Genomic DNA, 14,251 nt, shown 5'->3' with positions numbered 1-14,251 from the left:
AGTATCGTTGCACGTTTTGTCAATTCTCTCCCTCGTGTGCAATAAAACTTACTTCGATGACAAAAGGAACTATTAGTTCTTCACTTTCAATTTATGACACATACTTTTCCAGAATTATCGACATTTCGTTAACTTGTACAAAGAAATCACACTTTTCCAACGAGCACTCTGCGATAGTCTTCTCTAGTTTCTTATTATCGTGAAGAATGTGTAAACTTTGTTCAATTGTGTCAATTTTGTTCGAAGATCGTATTATTCGACATGGTCGAATTTGTTTAAATATTATCTACAATTTTTGTTTCGAGACGAATATTTCTGTTCAAGCGATCTGAATAATAATCTTGGAGTATTGAAAGCTAGAAGCGATTGAAAGAATCTTAACTTTCGATGCTAAATTTTACTCATACCCTACAGGTGATGTAGAGTATGTTTCTTTTGCAAAGAATTTATAAATAATTTCTTATTCGATTAACAAGACGTCTCTATTGATATTATATCTATACAAGATGCATCAGTAACAATCCCTAATCGCAGTGACTTATTTATCGATTTTGGTAAACAGTTACGCGCAAAATATGTTGCATATACTCGTATCATATGTTTCTTAAGAAATCAAAATGACCTTTAATTTTTTAAACAACACTGCGTATTATTCTCAGTTGGTACAACATCTCAGTCGATAAAAGTACAAATTCAATGACTCGGTAACAAAGTAACCTTGGAATGACTTCGATAAGTCACGATGAATGATAAACAAAAGTAGATAACCGCATCTACTACTCCACTAATGTACATTTCCAGTGTGAAAGTTGCTTCAAGATCGTTGAAGTCGTTGAAAGTCATCGAATCATTTCCTACCAACTGTAACGTATCAAAAAGTGCGTTATTTAAAAAATTCAAGGTCACCTTAGCTTCTCCGAAAATATAAGACACGAAAAGTACTTCTCTTCGATGAACTCTCTCTGATACAGTGTATTCCAAATCAAACGAATCGTTCGAAGATCGAGTTATTTCAAACGGCGATTGTGATCAACGCATCCTGTACACGGGAGGTGTTCGAATATCGCGAAATAGACTCGGTACATTTCCATACAAAATTTATGTATTCCGCGTTCCCTATCAGAAAGCACGGGCGCTCTTACCGTTAGTTATGCACGCGCCTGCCGGCATAAAGGATTGATAGCGTTTCACGCGGGTCTCTTTGAACCGCGCAACATTCGAGACTCGGGACCACATTCCGAGTAAAATCCGTTAAAATCAATATTTACTGGTCCATCGAACGGTTCCTAATGACGATCGCCACCCTGTACAGTGAACGCACAGCGTAAGGACTTTTATCCCGAAATTGGTGCCACGGTTGCTCGAAATCCCGTGTAATCGTTACGTTACACGTATCATCGACGTTCGACGCTTGGCTCCTATTTTCGCATCGTTCGCGACAATCGAGCGAGAGTGATCCACGTATCACGCGGGAAACGACGAAATCGAGACAAGAACAATGAATAGTAAAGAATTTTGAAAAAAGCCAATCCGGTGCAAGAAACGTAAACAAAAGAGAAGAACGATGGAGAAGAAACGGAAAATATGGGGAATCGCGGTGTAACGGAATGAACGTAATCGATCCGTGTCCGAGGGAAGCATCTATTTGTAAAACATGCCCAAAAAATGTTTACGGCACACACACATACATACACACACACACACCCAGACACACGTCCACGCACGCACACACACACATACTAACTGTACCAGTCTCTGCGGTTGAAATAACGCTTACGCGATTACCTGGGACAATCGCTAGAACGAACGCAACTGACGCTCGCCCCTCGCGTTCTGCGCGCGCCACCGATCGCGTTAATCCGTCACTCGATTACACGATACTGTCCTTCCGACGAATTGGCGATCGGGGACAACTTTCAGTCTACCCTCGTTCAATTTACGAGTAGTCCTGATGGTGTCTTTCCAATCCGAGATGGTCTCGTTGCAACGCACGGCGTTCGTTCGCTGAGTTACGAACAGTAGGATTAACTTTCAGGGAAACGATCCGTGAATATATTCTCAACTCTCGAAGGCGTGCACGGTAAATCGCGAGAGTCTACCACTGATACGAACGAGGTAAATTAATAGTGTACAGCGGTGTGCAGCAGTTCTCGATTTCGAGCGACAATTTTTACACCGATTTGACACGACTGAAGCGCGTGTTTGCGTTTATGTAATGCGAGTCATCGGCTCGTGCAATCAACGGTCTCGCGGGGAAACGGTAAGATACGCAACCGTGATTAAATTTCATTCCCTGATTGGACCTAACTGTTTTATATTTATTATCATTTCGTCGTGAGAATATTGTACGACACATGAATCGATGAGGTTCCACAGATGAGAATGAATTGAACGCGATTTCGTTTGAATTATTTTTAGTTGCGCGTAGTCGACGTTTTGTAGAAACTATTCGAATCACGTGTAATTAAAAATTGTCCAATCGGAGTAACGTTTGCACTGATTTTCATCGGGAAAATCTCGTCGATTTTTCAATAATATTGTCGCGAAAATTTAATGAAAAATATGTAAATTTTTATTTCGCGTACCGATGTACTTATCAAACGAGAGTATTTGCGTTCTAAACACAAAGTTGTCGAAGAAAATTGTGTCAAATAACAGAACTATCGATTGGTAAATTGTTAACGGAAATTCAAACTGATTTTTGTTATTCGAAGGGAACGATTGTATTTAAAATTATGAGGATGCTGGTTTTATAGTATTGAAAATAAAAATGTATGGAAATATATATGTTAAGAAATTGGTTATTAGAACGAAAGTTGTAAATTTGAAAGTTTATGGTATAGAAATTTTCTCACGTAGAATTCCGTAGTAAAATTTCAAAGCAAAAGTTTGTACTTATGTTATTACTTTCAGTGATTACGAAAGACTTTTATAATAATTCGATAATTGAACAATTGTCTATAAATTCGCTGTAATGTTTGTTCCAATTACCTTGGTGTTAGAACAATATGCGCTTTAAACTTCCTTCGGACCTTTCGCTTGAAATCTAACAATTTCCTATAATCGATAGTTTATATCTGATGTGAACGTTGTCCAGTAGAAAAGTAAAATACAATATACAGATTTTACGTGTTATACAGGATCAGGTATATAAAACGACTATTTGAATAATTCGTTTGTTTTTAACAATAGAAGAGAAATATTGAACAAAAGTCACTCAGTTTCGAGGGACAGATAATACGATGTTAATAATTTTTTTATAGGTTGAGAAGTAGATGAAATCTAACGATCGAATTTGTTTTTGTAAATGGAACGATATATTTTTGATTTACATTCTGATAAAGCATTTCAAGACCAGCACAATTTGTAATTAAAGGTTATGCAAGGTTACACAACGTCAAATGTAAAGGAAAATGAATTGTTTCAAAACTTTCCTCAAATATTTTCGTGTCTTTTCTGCTTGTTGGCCCTGAGTGCATTGTGCGTGTTCACTAATTAGTTTAAATTTTTCTATCATGTATATTTCAAAACTTTCCTCAAATATTTTCGTGTCTTTTCTTCTTGATGGCCCTAAGTGCATTATGCGTGTTCACTAATTAGTTTAAATTTATCTATCGATCAAAGTACTTATCTTACGAAAGGAAAAATGTTAATTTTAAAGAATTCCCAATCGTGAACATTCCTCGCGTTTTGTTTGACCAAACATGGTAAAATGCTTGTAGCATTGACGATTAAAAATGCAAACGAACCGAGAAAACAACTGATAACTATATGTATGTAGTTAGTGATATTAGCGCGAGAGATGAACACGATGGAGAAATCTTTCAGTATGCAAACGCATTGCTCTTCTTTTAAATTAATGACATTCATCGTATTAAATTTTTTCGCTTTCGAATATTCATTTACGCTCAGTGATACGCTTTAACGTTTTTAAGAGCGATATACCGACAAACTGAGAAGGTACGAAATTATTAGAAACGTGCCACGAAATAATTTATTTTCCTTTATAATTGATCTTGTTTAACCTTAATTAACCTTCAATTATGCTTTATCAGAATTTAAATAAAAAATGATCGTTCTACTTTAAAAGATAGACTTTACCGTTATGTCTTACCTACTCTTCCGGCTATAAAAAAATTATTAATATAACATTATGTGACCTTCGAAATTAAGCAACTTCTGTTCCATACTTTTCCTTTGATAATTAAAAACAAACGAGTTATTCAAATGGTCTCTTTTAAGTATCTCATCCTGTATAATGCGGATTGAACATACAACGTTTACGTTATCGCTCAGTGGTATTTTATAAACGACAGATACACGAACATGAGTTACAATGATCTTTAAATCTCATCAGATTTTAAAATCATCGATACATTACGAACAAACTTAACGAGAAAAGGTCGAACAACGTCGCTAAGAAGATTTAAATATTCTACTATTAAAAATAAAATCAATAAATTAATAAATCAAGCATTATAAAACATTCAAATTATTCCCTCTATTTGTTCATGTTACTCGTTTCTCTATCAAAACCCTCAAATAAAATACAACATATCGTGTATGTAAATTATAGAATCGTATCGAACAATCAAAGTACACGATTTGTAAGTTTTGAAGTCAATTCATTTTCTAAATAATTATTTATAAAATGATATAATATAATATAATCCGTATCAGGAAAACGTCGAATAGCGATAACGTAAAGAGTATATAAAATGTCAGTGTAGATCGTATTCTGCGGCATTGCTGCACGAGAGAAAGACAAGTTTGCCTTGTAACGTGCACATGATGTCTGACCTAAAACCACACGAAGAAATTGGCACGCGTTTGACGATCGAGCGATTGCGTGACGCTATGTGCGGGGGTTTGCACCATGTCTGCACATTGAAACGCGTCGACCCCTATATTTGATCAGCAGCACGTGTTCACGGCATCTGGTTGAAACCCGCGCATAATTAACCAATTCGTTCGTACCGGAAGTCCATCTGTTTCTGGGACGTTCCACTCGAACACGGTACGTCGAGTACTCAACCACCGGTACCGGATGACTGTAAGTACGATCTTTGAAATGCTCCGTTTCTAAAAATGAAACATTTGCGTTAAACTGACCGTTCGATAAATTGTTAAATCCATGGAGAATGGAATACCGAATTATCTTCTTTGTCGTTGAAAAGCGCAACGAGCTGTCCAAAGAGAACAGAAGTCGAAAGAAAACGAAAACTTTTTTCCCAGTAAAATCTTATTATCCATACAACACGGAATATCGCGGGAATATTTTTCGACGAGATTCGAAATATTTGTCGAAATATTTCCAAGATACCGCAACTACAACGTTGCGTGCAATGATTTGTAAAATATTCCAAAAATGCATTTCCAACTTCAAAATTATCCAGATTGGTCTTTATCAATTTATTTGTATTCGAAGTATACATTAATTCAATGCATATTTCGTATAAATCTACCGATAAACATTAGTATGTGCATAAACACGTTGCTGCAATATTACAGATGTAATTACAACATTGTGTTGTACGAGTAATATATTTTCAAACGATAAGAGATCCTTTAAGGAAAAAGATAGGAAAAATATGTACATATTGTAACGTTAAACTGGTTGGTTATAGAACGTTTAATGTAGAAAATTTTTTATGAAATATTCAATTTATGGTTCATTGAAAATTCAGCAACCAATGTAACGAAGAAACGAGTTCGTATACATCATAAGTTGCATTCGTACAGCGATACCAATTATTCTATAACTCTTGTAAAAATGATCTTAGTAGCTTAGTCACTCTACGAAACAACTAGTCTAATATTTTCGATATTTTCCCCTGTTTTTCACGTCCAAGAAAATAATTCGGTCGACCAATAATAATTACACGATAATTCCTTCGAGTTATATAAATTCAATCCCAATTTCGATTCAATTTCCACGGGGCATAGCAACAGATCTTAGCACTGCACCGTTCCTAATACGATCGTTAAGCTGTTTCAACGATCCAAGAATCCGAAACATAGTGCAAGCTTCGCGATAAAGCGTCATCGTCGCTGGAACGTCGAACGTTTGTTTTTACGTGTACGGGAAACTCTCTCGCAAGCTTTGTCCATGATCCGCAAGAACCGCGATTAGACAACTTCGCGAAACCGATTAATCCTATGGGAGTTTACAAAGTTCGACCGTGGAGTGCAACAAAACGTCATCGTCTCGCGTGCGCAACGAATGCAGCTGTAGAGTCGAGTTGCATTGCAATAACCGTGGAGAAACGGCTACGCGTGTACAATACGCGCGCGAGGAGATTGCATCCAGCGTGAGACTCGGTCGCGCATGCGCGTACTCTTCTCGCGCCTAAGACGAGCCACGCCCCTTATATGCGATCTTCTCGAGCGCGTGCAGTACAGTCTCGCAGCGCGCGTTGCTCGTTTCGTTGCAGCGTTCTCCGCGCGTACAGACAGTATCGATACTCGAGTGAACGGACCGCGTCGGTTCGGCGCGCGTCCCATTTCGTACGAACGCGACGTAAACGAGCTTTCGTGTGTTTCACTCGCTGTGTTCCCCCATATTTTCTTCTTTCTCTTATATATTCTTTTCCTTCAAACACTCGTGCTCACCACCTAACGTGTATGCGTGTCCATTTGTGCGCGTGTTCGCTGCGAACATTGCGTGCAGCGACGAACGGTTCGATTCCGCGTTTCGCGAGTAACGTCGACCAATTGAAACCTCGAATCGCTTCGAAAACGCGAAATTTGAAAATTTACTTTCGACGAGACGGTCTCGATGAACTCTCGAAAGACGAAGTGTCGGTACTTTGTCGCGGTTCGCGCGAAAAACTCGAAAATCGACGCGACTGTACGCGAAATTTCACGTCGAAACGATCATTTCCCGCGCGAGTGGCAAATTACGATTGATCGCATCGCTTCGCTCGTTCAAGCATTCGACACGGTTTCTACGAGTAGACGCGCGACGACGAACGCTGTGTATTTCAAGACGTTCAGGAATCACGAAGACAGTTCGGATGTACACGCCCTCGCGCGAAGCAATTCTTCGAACATTTGGGATCACGTTACGAGCGTCTCGAGTCCGCATCCCCACCCGCATGATCGCTGCACGCGAGCGTGTATGTCTCTGTGTGTATACGTGTGCGTGTGTTCGTGTGTGGGTGTACGTGTGTCTGTGTGTAGATGCGTGTATATGGAATCGTACACAATATCAATTAACGTGCACAAGAACAATACTGCCACGAGATTGCGTGCAGGGCGGGTTCGTGCAGAGCCGCACGGAGCATTAACAGTGTGACAGACCTGGCTTTAACAGACACAACTTTAGCCCCAGCGGCTATGTTCTCTTTACAGTAGATCGGGCCATACACTATGTGGTCCCATACGGGCGGATTATTCGCACGGTCCACAACTTCAATCTGAACTTCCACGTTTCGCGTCGTGGGCGGGAAGCCCTTGTCTTGGGCCATCGCCTGCAGCTTGTACACCTCGCGCTACACCAGACCGCGTGTACAACAAACGGGAACAAAAAACAATGGCGTTAGTGTCAGGCGTAATGACTCGTGGCAGTAGTATTTATCTCCGGAGGAGCGCCGACAGCTCTCGGTAAATTCTCGCTCGCTCTCTCTCTCTCCCCCCGCGAGGGCGGTGTCTCGGTCTGTTTGATTTATTTCTCGTTTTATATATCCACCAGCCATTGCTTTGCACCCTGGTGTAGCCAATTAATCATCGTGTCTCGCTAGTTCGTCATAAGTCCGCCTGGATAATTCCCCGGGACCCTCTGCTTTAGCCGCTGCTCTCGCTCGGTTAGCCCCTCTACTAGCGCGATTACGCTCTAAGCAAAGTGGGACTAGCGCCAGCTGAAAGCTGAGCGTGTTGAACACAGGTACACCAAAGCGCCTGAGACAAGGAACGGCGATCGCTGATGCGCTTCGCGCCCGCTTCCGCACCTGCGTGCTGCTCGTGAAAGAAAAATAATAACCCCCATCGAAGGGACCTGGATCTCTCGCTATATCCTCGCCTACCCTATACGGATCATCGCGCTAAGGACAATCCGGCATCTGGTTTTCCGAACTCGTACACATCTAGGGATGTTTTCCGCTAAAGTCGTCGGAGCCGGTTCCCTTTGCTACTTCGGGAATCCTTTCGCACCGAAACCTCGCTACGGGAACACTTCTCGTGTTATCGAGACACTCTTGGTAGACACTCGGAGTTACGGAGTGCGATCGTGATTTGGTGTCGGTTCGATTCCCAAACGTTCTGCGGAAAATCGACTCCGTCGAATGGTAACAATTAACATAAGTAAGGGATAGACAGTAGTGGTAATAGTATAGTAATGGTAGTAGTAGTTGTAGTAACAGTAGTAGTAAGTAGTAAGTAGGTAGTAAGTAGGTAGGAGTGTCCGACCAATCAGCGATCTACCGCGCCGCGCTTGACCATGCATGCTTCAGCTCCCGTGAATTACATCATGTACTCGTGGAAAGAAACGGGAAACGCTAGAACGTTTACGCAATCGACCAAGATCGTAACGTGTGAACTGACCACACCGGTAAGGTGAAACAAACGGCACTACGACGCAACGGCGTGGACCGATAGAGAGATGTACGTGAAGCCATAATAAGTCGACGGACGAACGTGACCAGCAAATGGAGGATGTAGAGAACAAAAGGAAACGGCGAAAGAGGCCAGAAAAGAACGTGTTATCGAGAGAGACAGAGGGCAAAGGGAGTAGCACTGCATGGCACGGCACGGCATGTCACGTGTCTTGTCTCGGTCATGTCGTGGCATACAAACCTGGCTTTCACCGACGTCACTACAGTACCCACTGTGACATTTTCTTTGATGTGAATGGGGCCGTATACATTCGCATCCCACACAGGTGGTTTATTGTTTCTGTCTACGACGTCTAACTCAACGTCCACGTCTGCGTGCAAGACTTGCATCCCTCTGTCGGAGGCCCGTACTCGCAGGCGATAGTTGTCACGCTAGTGGCAAAACATTGGGCCGTCAACTCACAGGGCACTTTTTCAGGACTGTTGTTGGCGGATGTTTTTTTTTTTTTTCATAGTTTCTTTTTTTTTTTTTTGGTTTTCTTTTTTTTTGTATTTTTTTTTTCACTCGACGTTTTACGGAGAGATAAGTCACTCAGTGGCGAGCGCGGTTACACACGGCCGTCGTGGACGACCCGGAGGGTTTCTTTTAATCACGAAACGAAACGAAAGAGATAGAAGAGAGTGAAGGACCATGCAGTCTCGTGGGTATCCGCTTTACCGTTCCAGACCTCTTTTTTCGGGGTGTCTCGTTTAGACATACTCTGCGACGCGTCTGCCAATCTTGTGATCGACCTGAAAATTTCGCTGATTATCGAGTCAATTCTGCATGGGTTGCGGTACCGTACGGCCGATCGCAGTCGATTCAACGTTCGATCGTTTCTTAACGTGAACGCTATCGTTACATAGTTTCCTGTAAGGGATACTTACCCCGATATACTTATGTGTATTGTTTTTCTCGTGTTTACGCGCACAGAAAAGAAAATTATACAATTTTCGAAAGGGGTGACATTGCGAAACAATTTCATGGTCGTTTCGAGGACATGTTCGAGAACAGCGAAAGTGAACAATCTTCTGCGCCGATAACGTTTCACTTTTCTCGATAAAAACTTACTGTTCACGGTTAACTTTGAATATCTGATATTTCGTTCGATGTGCGTCGCACTGTGCGACTCTACGTAGCGTTTAACTCGAATAAAAACTTAAGAATGTTATACAACCTACTTTTACCGAATCGGTAACAAACGTACCGACCGTTGAATGGTCGTGTTTCGTCGACAGTTTTCTTAACAAAAATTCCGAGAGTTTGTAAATTTGGTTTCGTTTCGTTTGTAAGAAATGATCTCCGAGAATCGTGAATCTTAGTTACGTGTCACAAGAGTCCATAAAATCGTTATCGGCGATAGTTGATATCGAAGAGGTCCTTCACCTGCGGATACGCTCGAGACCAGGACAAGAGAACGAACATAAAGCGCGGCGACACGAGTGAACGTTATGAAAGAAAGAGACGAACAAAAACGTAAAAACCGTACAGATCGCGCGTATTTGGTAATCAAATACTATAAACGTAAGAATAAAATAGAAATTGATCAAAGACGGAGATAGTGAAGAGACAGAGAGATAGAAAGAGAGACGGAAAGTGATAGCGATACAAAAAGAAAAACAGAGTGACGTCTCCGAGTGACAATAATCATAGAACAACAACAAAGGCGAACAAAATAATCGAAACGATAAGTTTACACACTGAATAATCGAACGGAAAGGCGCTCTAGTATACTGCAACGAATATTATACTCTTTCTTTTTTTCTTTTTTTTCTTTTTTTTTTTTCTTGCGCTGGTATAACAATGCTATCATGTTATACTGTGTTCTCGATGCAAAGTGTGAAAACACAAGAATGTTGTTCCTACTTACTGGAAAACAGCCCTTTTTTTTTTGTCATCATCAAATCCGAAGAAAGTAAATGGTGCAATGAACACAAACATAAACAATAAGAAATTCAAATTAGTTCCTTTACGAAATCAACCAATGCAGGCATTTGTCATGCAAGCAAGAATGCGTTTAAAGAGGCATCGGGAGGACATGGGTGACGTGAGAAATAAGAAACAGACAGAGAGACAGAAACAGACAGAGAGAAAAATAGAGAGCTCGGTGATGGGAGGGGGGATGGATCGGGGAGAGTGGTCGGAGTTACAGAGAGAAGGAAAAAAAATTATGACGACCCCTCGTCTGATTCTTTCGTTTATAACGACACTCAAAAACCGATGGACGTTTTTACCGTGGATTAGTTTTGTTTTTTTTTTTGTTTTTTTTTTTTTTTTTTTTTTTTTGGTTATTACGTTGGCTCGTCGTGTATATTATAGATCCGCATTATTCCGTTTAGTTTCTGTTTCGTTACGACAGTGGTATGCCGCCCCAATCACAGAAGAAAAAATGTCACACCACGGACAGACTTCTTACGGTTTATCGTTATTGCGCTCTCGGCAAAAAATGTCTCTCATTTCTCTTTTTGTTATTTATTTATCTATTTATGTATTTATTTATTTATTTATTATTTTTTTTTTTTTTTTTTTTTTTGCTCATTGTCAGTCACGTCGTGGTTTGCGGGAAGATATGGGACGAAAGTCGGGAAACGTCAGACAGATGAAGAGCAAGAAGGACGAGAAACGAACAAAAATATTTGAAGTGTACAAAATGCAAACGAACGAGAAAACGGTAATCGAATCGTAATGAAAAAGAGGATGGAAATTAGAGAAAAAACGTCGAAAGTATTCATCGATGTCGGTGTTAACAAAATACAAACTGTAAAAATGACTCTTCCTCGATGGATAGCTTTTCTTACAAAAATCAAAAGACAAAAGTTTGCGGAACACACGCGAATCACGATGCAAGATAAGAGAAGTAGATGAACAAAGGCGAACGGAACGGAAGAAAACGATAGTAGTAATGAAAAAAATTAGAGACAGAGTAACTGGGACCTGGGAAAAAAAGAAACAGAGAGAGAGAGTGGGAGAGAGAAAGAGAGAGAGAAAGAGAGAGAGAGAGAGAGAAATAAAGAGAGAGAGAAAGAGAGAGAGAGAGCAGAGAGCAGAGAGGAAGGATGTAGGAGCGAGAGCGAGATCCGTTCCTGTAAAGGAATCAAAAACACATTCATATAAAATATGCAAGCATTTTCAAAAATTGTTTATGTCTGATGCACCACAAAATGCGTAGAGGTTGAAGTACACCGTACGTGGGGCTCAAAAAATGTCGTTCCCACCTGCTCCTGGAAGTTCAAAAAACATCACTTCCCTTTTGAAAAACATTCACATTAGTATTTAGTTTAAGGAGAATAATTAAAGGTAATTAGTTGGGTATCGATCGTTTCCCTTCCTTTTGCTCTGTTATTCGTTCGTTCCTTCCCGTTGTTTCTCCGCGGCTCTGTGACGCGTGTAGAAAAAAAAAAAAGAACAAAAAAACAGGGGAACAAAAATACGCAGACATCTTTCTCCTTGGCTAAGGTTATGGAAAGTGAGAAAAGTGCACACGCTCGTTTCGGTACCGGTCGAGTTTGTCCGGAGCGTTACTCGAGAAGATCGCGATCCGTATTCGATTCAATTAGGTTGGAAAAATCACGCGGGAAAATCAATCCGAGTAAAGAAAACAAACGACAGATTCTCTTATTATTGTACGGGCGCGAAACCGAACGGCCAACGGAACACAGACAATCGAACCGAAATTTTGAAGGAACAACAGAAAGAAAGAAAATGATCGAACGAAAACTAGACGAGAAAGAAGAAAAACAAAAAAAAAAAAAAAGAAAAGAAACAATTGGAAAACGAAAAGTAGTAGAGAACGTTCGCCGGCGACCGACCACGGCGATGAAACAAAACTGGACAAGAGGTGTTCGAAAGTTCGATTTGGAACCATTGTTTTTAATAGGTACTCGCGCCGCGAGCATGTTCTCGATAGAAAGAATGAGAGAGACAGAGAGAGAGTGTTCTGTTGCAAAAATAGCCCGAACGGTCGATCGATTCAGGTACATGAAGCGTTTGAGGAAATCAGGCATAGCTAAGTATTTACCATAGTGAACACATTGTGCATATCAATGGGAATTAAAAAGTTCTATACATGTGCCGTAAAAAGGAAACTCATTTCGTTGCATATTTGTGATAATTAGAGAAATAATTGCCGACCAAACGCATATTAGTATATAAGTTATCCGATCAGCAACAAAACGGATTCGTGTTAAAGAACGTAAGTCAACGTAAACGTACAATATATCGGCAGAAGGTGTACACTCAAGTTTGTATTCATATTGTATAAATAATATATATATATATATATATATATATATATATATCCTCAGATATGTACATACACACGCACATATAGGAACAGGCCTAAGTGTACGTATATGTGTGTGCATATATGTACGGGCATAATAATGCTGGAGAACGTGGCGTGCGTTCTCGGCTTTGAGTTAATGCTTCGCAGCGAGCGAGATTTTCTTTCAAATTTTCATAATAACATTGCACGTTATTTATCGTTTATGCTGCGTTAAACTGACATACTATGGTCCGTCAGGTTGGACAATATGTTTCGTGGCGCTACAAATGGTGAACACTGACGACAAATGATCGAAGACGAACGAAGGACCAGATGTTTCTTGCTCGAGAACACACGGCAGTCCTCGAAAAAACGATTATTGTTGTTACTGTTAAAGAGAAACGCATGTGTAGATTATCATCAATGAGAATACTCACGTCCAGAGGCTTCTTTAAGACGATCCAACCAGACTCTGGTTGAATCTCAAAATACTCCAAGTCCTGGATATTGCTGGGCGAGCTCAACGAGTAGGTTATGGCACCATTATTGTCGGCATCTTCATCCGATGCCGACACTCTTAAAATATTTGTTCCGATACTCGCGTCCTGTTTCACGTTTTCTACATATTTCTGTAAACAGATAAGAACCAAGTTGCAGATGCATCGAGAGACAGGGGGGCGTAACTCTAGGGTAAACTTCTTTCAAATTGGATAAATTTCCTTTCAAAGCCATCCGCGAATGTGATTCGGTGGTACTTTTACAACGAGCAATACTTAAACGAATAATGCTATCCGTCAAAAGAATTGGTTTTAATCTTTTACCAATCTTGTCGATCTGCAAACAAGGAAAGTTACAATGGAAATTTTATCGCAGATAGGTAAACACGAACTATCGGTAGAAATCCAATCTTGGGTTTGTGAGTTGGAATAATGACATTACTGCCGGTTTTACACTTAAAAGTATGTACAAAGGGAATTTGTCTAAGTAATATACATATGTACTTTGTGTATTACAAGTGACTCCATACAGTTAGATAAACGGAGAAATGAAAAAATTTTTTTAAACATCTAAAACTATTAGAATATAATAATTTCATGTTTGTAATATTTCGATCGAAGTAGTTAAATAATATACTTTTTACTAATTTGTAATATTTCACCGTTTCTTACTAATCACGATTCTAGAAATTTGAGGTATAATTGGTCGTACACTTTATAAAAATACTCCTCGAAAGTGAGAATTCTTCATGAAAATACACCTACTTATTTCTTTTAATTTTAATTACCCAAAACAAATTTTAAATACGTACGCGATGATATTTATTTTTGAAATTGGGATCATTTTCATTCTCGAAACGGATGATAGAAATTTTTTTCTATAAATCGTACCCAAGAA

The 14,251-nt window shown here is 39.9% G+C and overlaps 1 protein-coding gene across 1 annotated transcript in view; it reads right to left on the bottom strand.

Moving 5' to 3' along the window:
• The window catches only part of LOC143144970 (neural-cadherin-like), a 488,335-nt gene that overhangs the window by 381,495 nt on the left and 92,589 nt on the right, over positions 1-14,251 (bottom strand). Inside the window, exons 10-11 of the mRNA XM_076307878.1 lie at positions 13,294-13,485; positions 7,303-7,493 (exon numbers count right to left, since the gene is read on the bottom strand). Of these exons, the coding sequence (XP_076163993.1) occupies positions 7,303-7,493; positions 13,294-13,485 (383 nt within the window). The remainder of the gene's footprint in view (positions 1-7,302; positions 7,494-13,293; positions 13,486-14,251) is intronic.

Source organism: Ptiloglossa arizonensis, chromosome 3 (genome assembly GCF_051014685.1).
Source record: "Ptiloglossa arizonensis isolate GNS036 chromosome 3, iyPtiAriz1_principal, whole genome shotgun sequence".
Classification (NCBI taxonomy): domain Eukaryota; kingdom Metazoa; phylum Arthropoda; class Insecta; order Hymenoptera; family Colletidae; genus Ptiloglossa; species Ptiloglossa arizonensis.
Note: the sequence above shows the minus strand (reverse complement) of the source record. Positions and strands in the feature narration are given on the sequence as shown.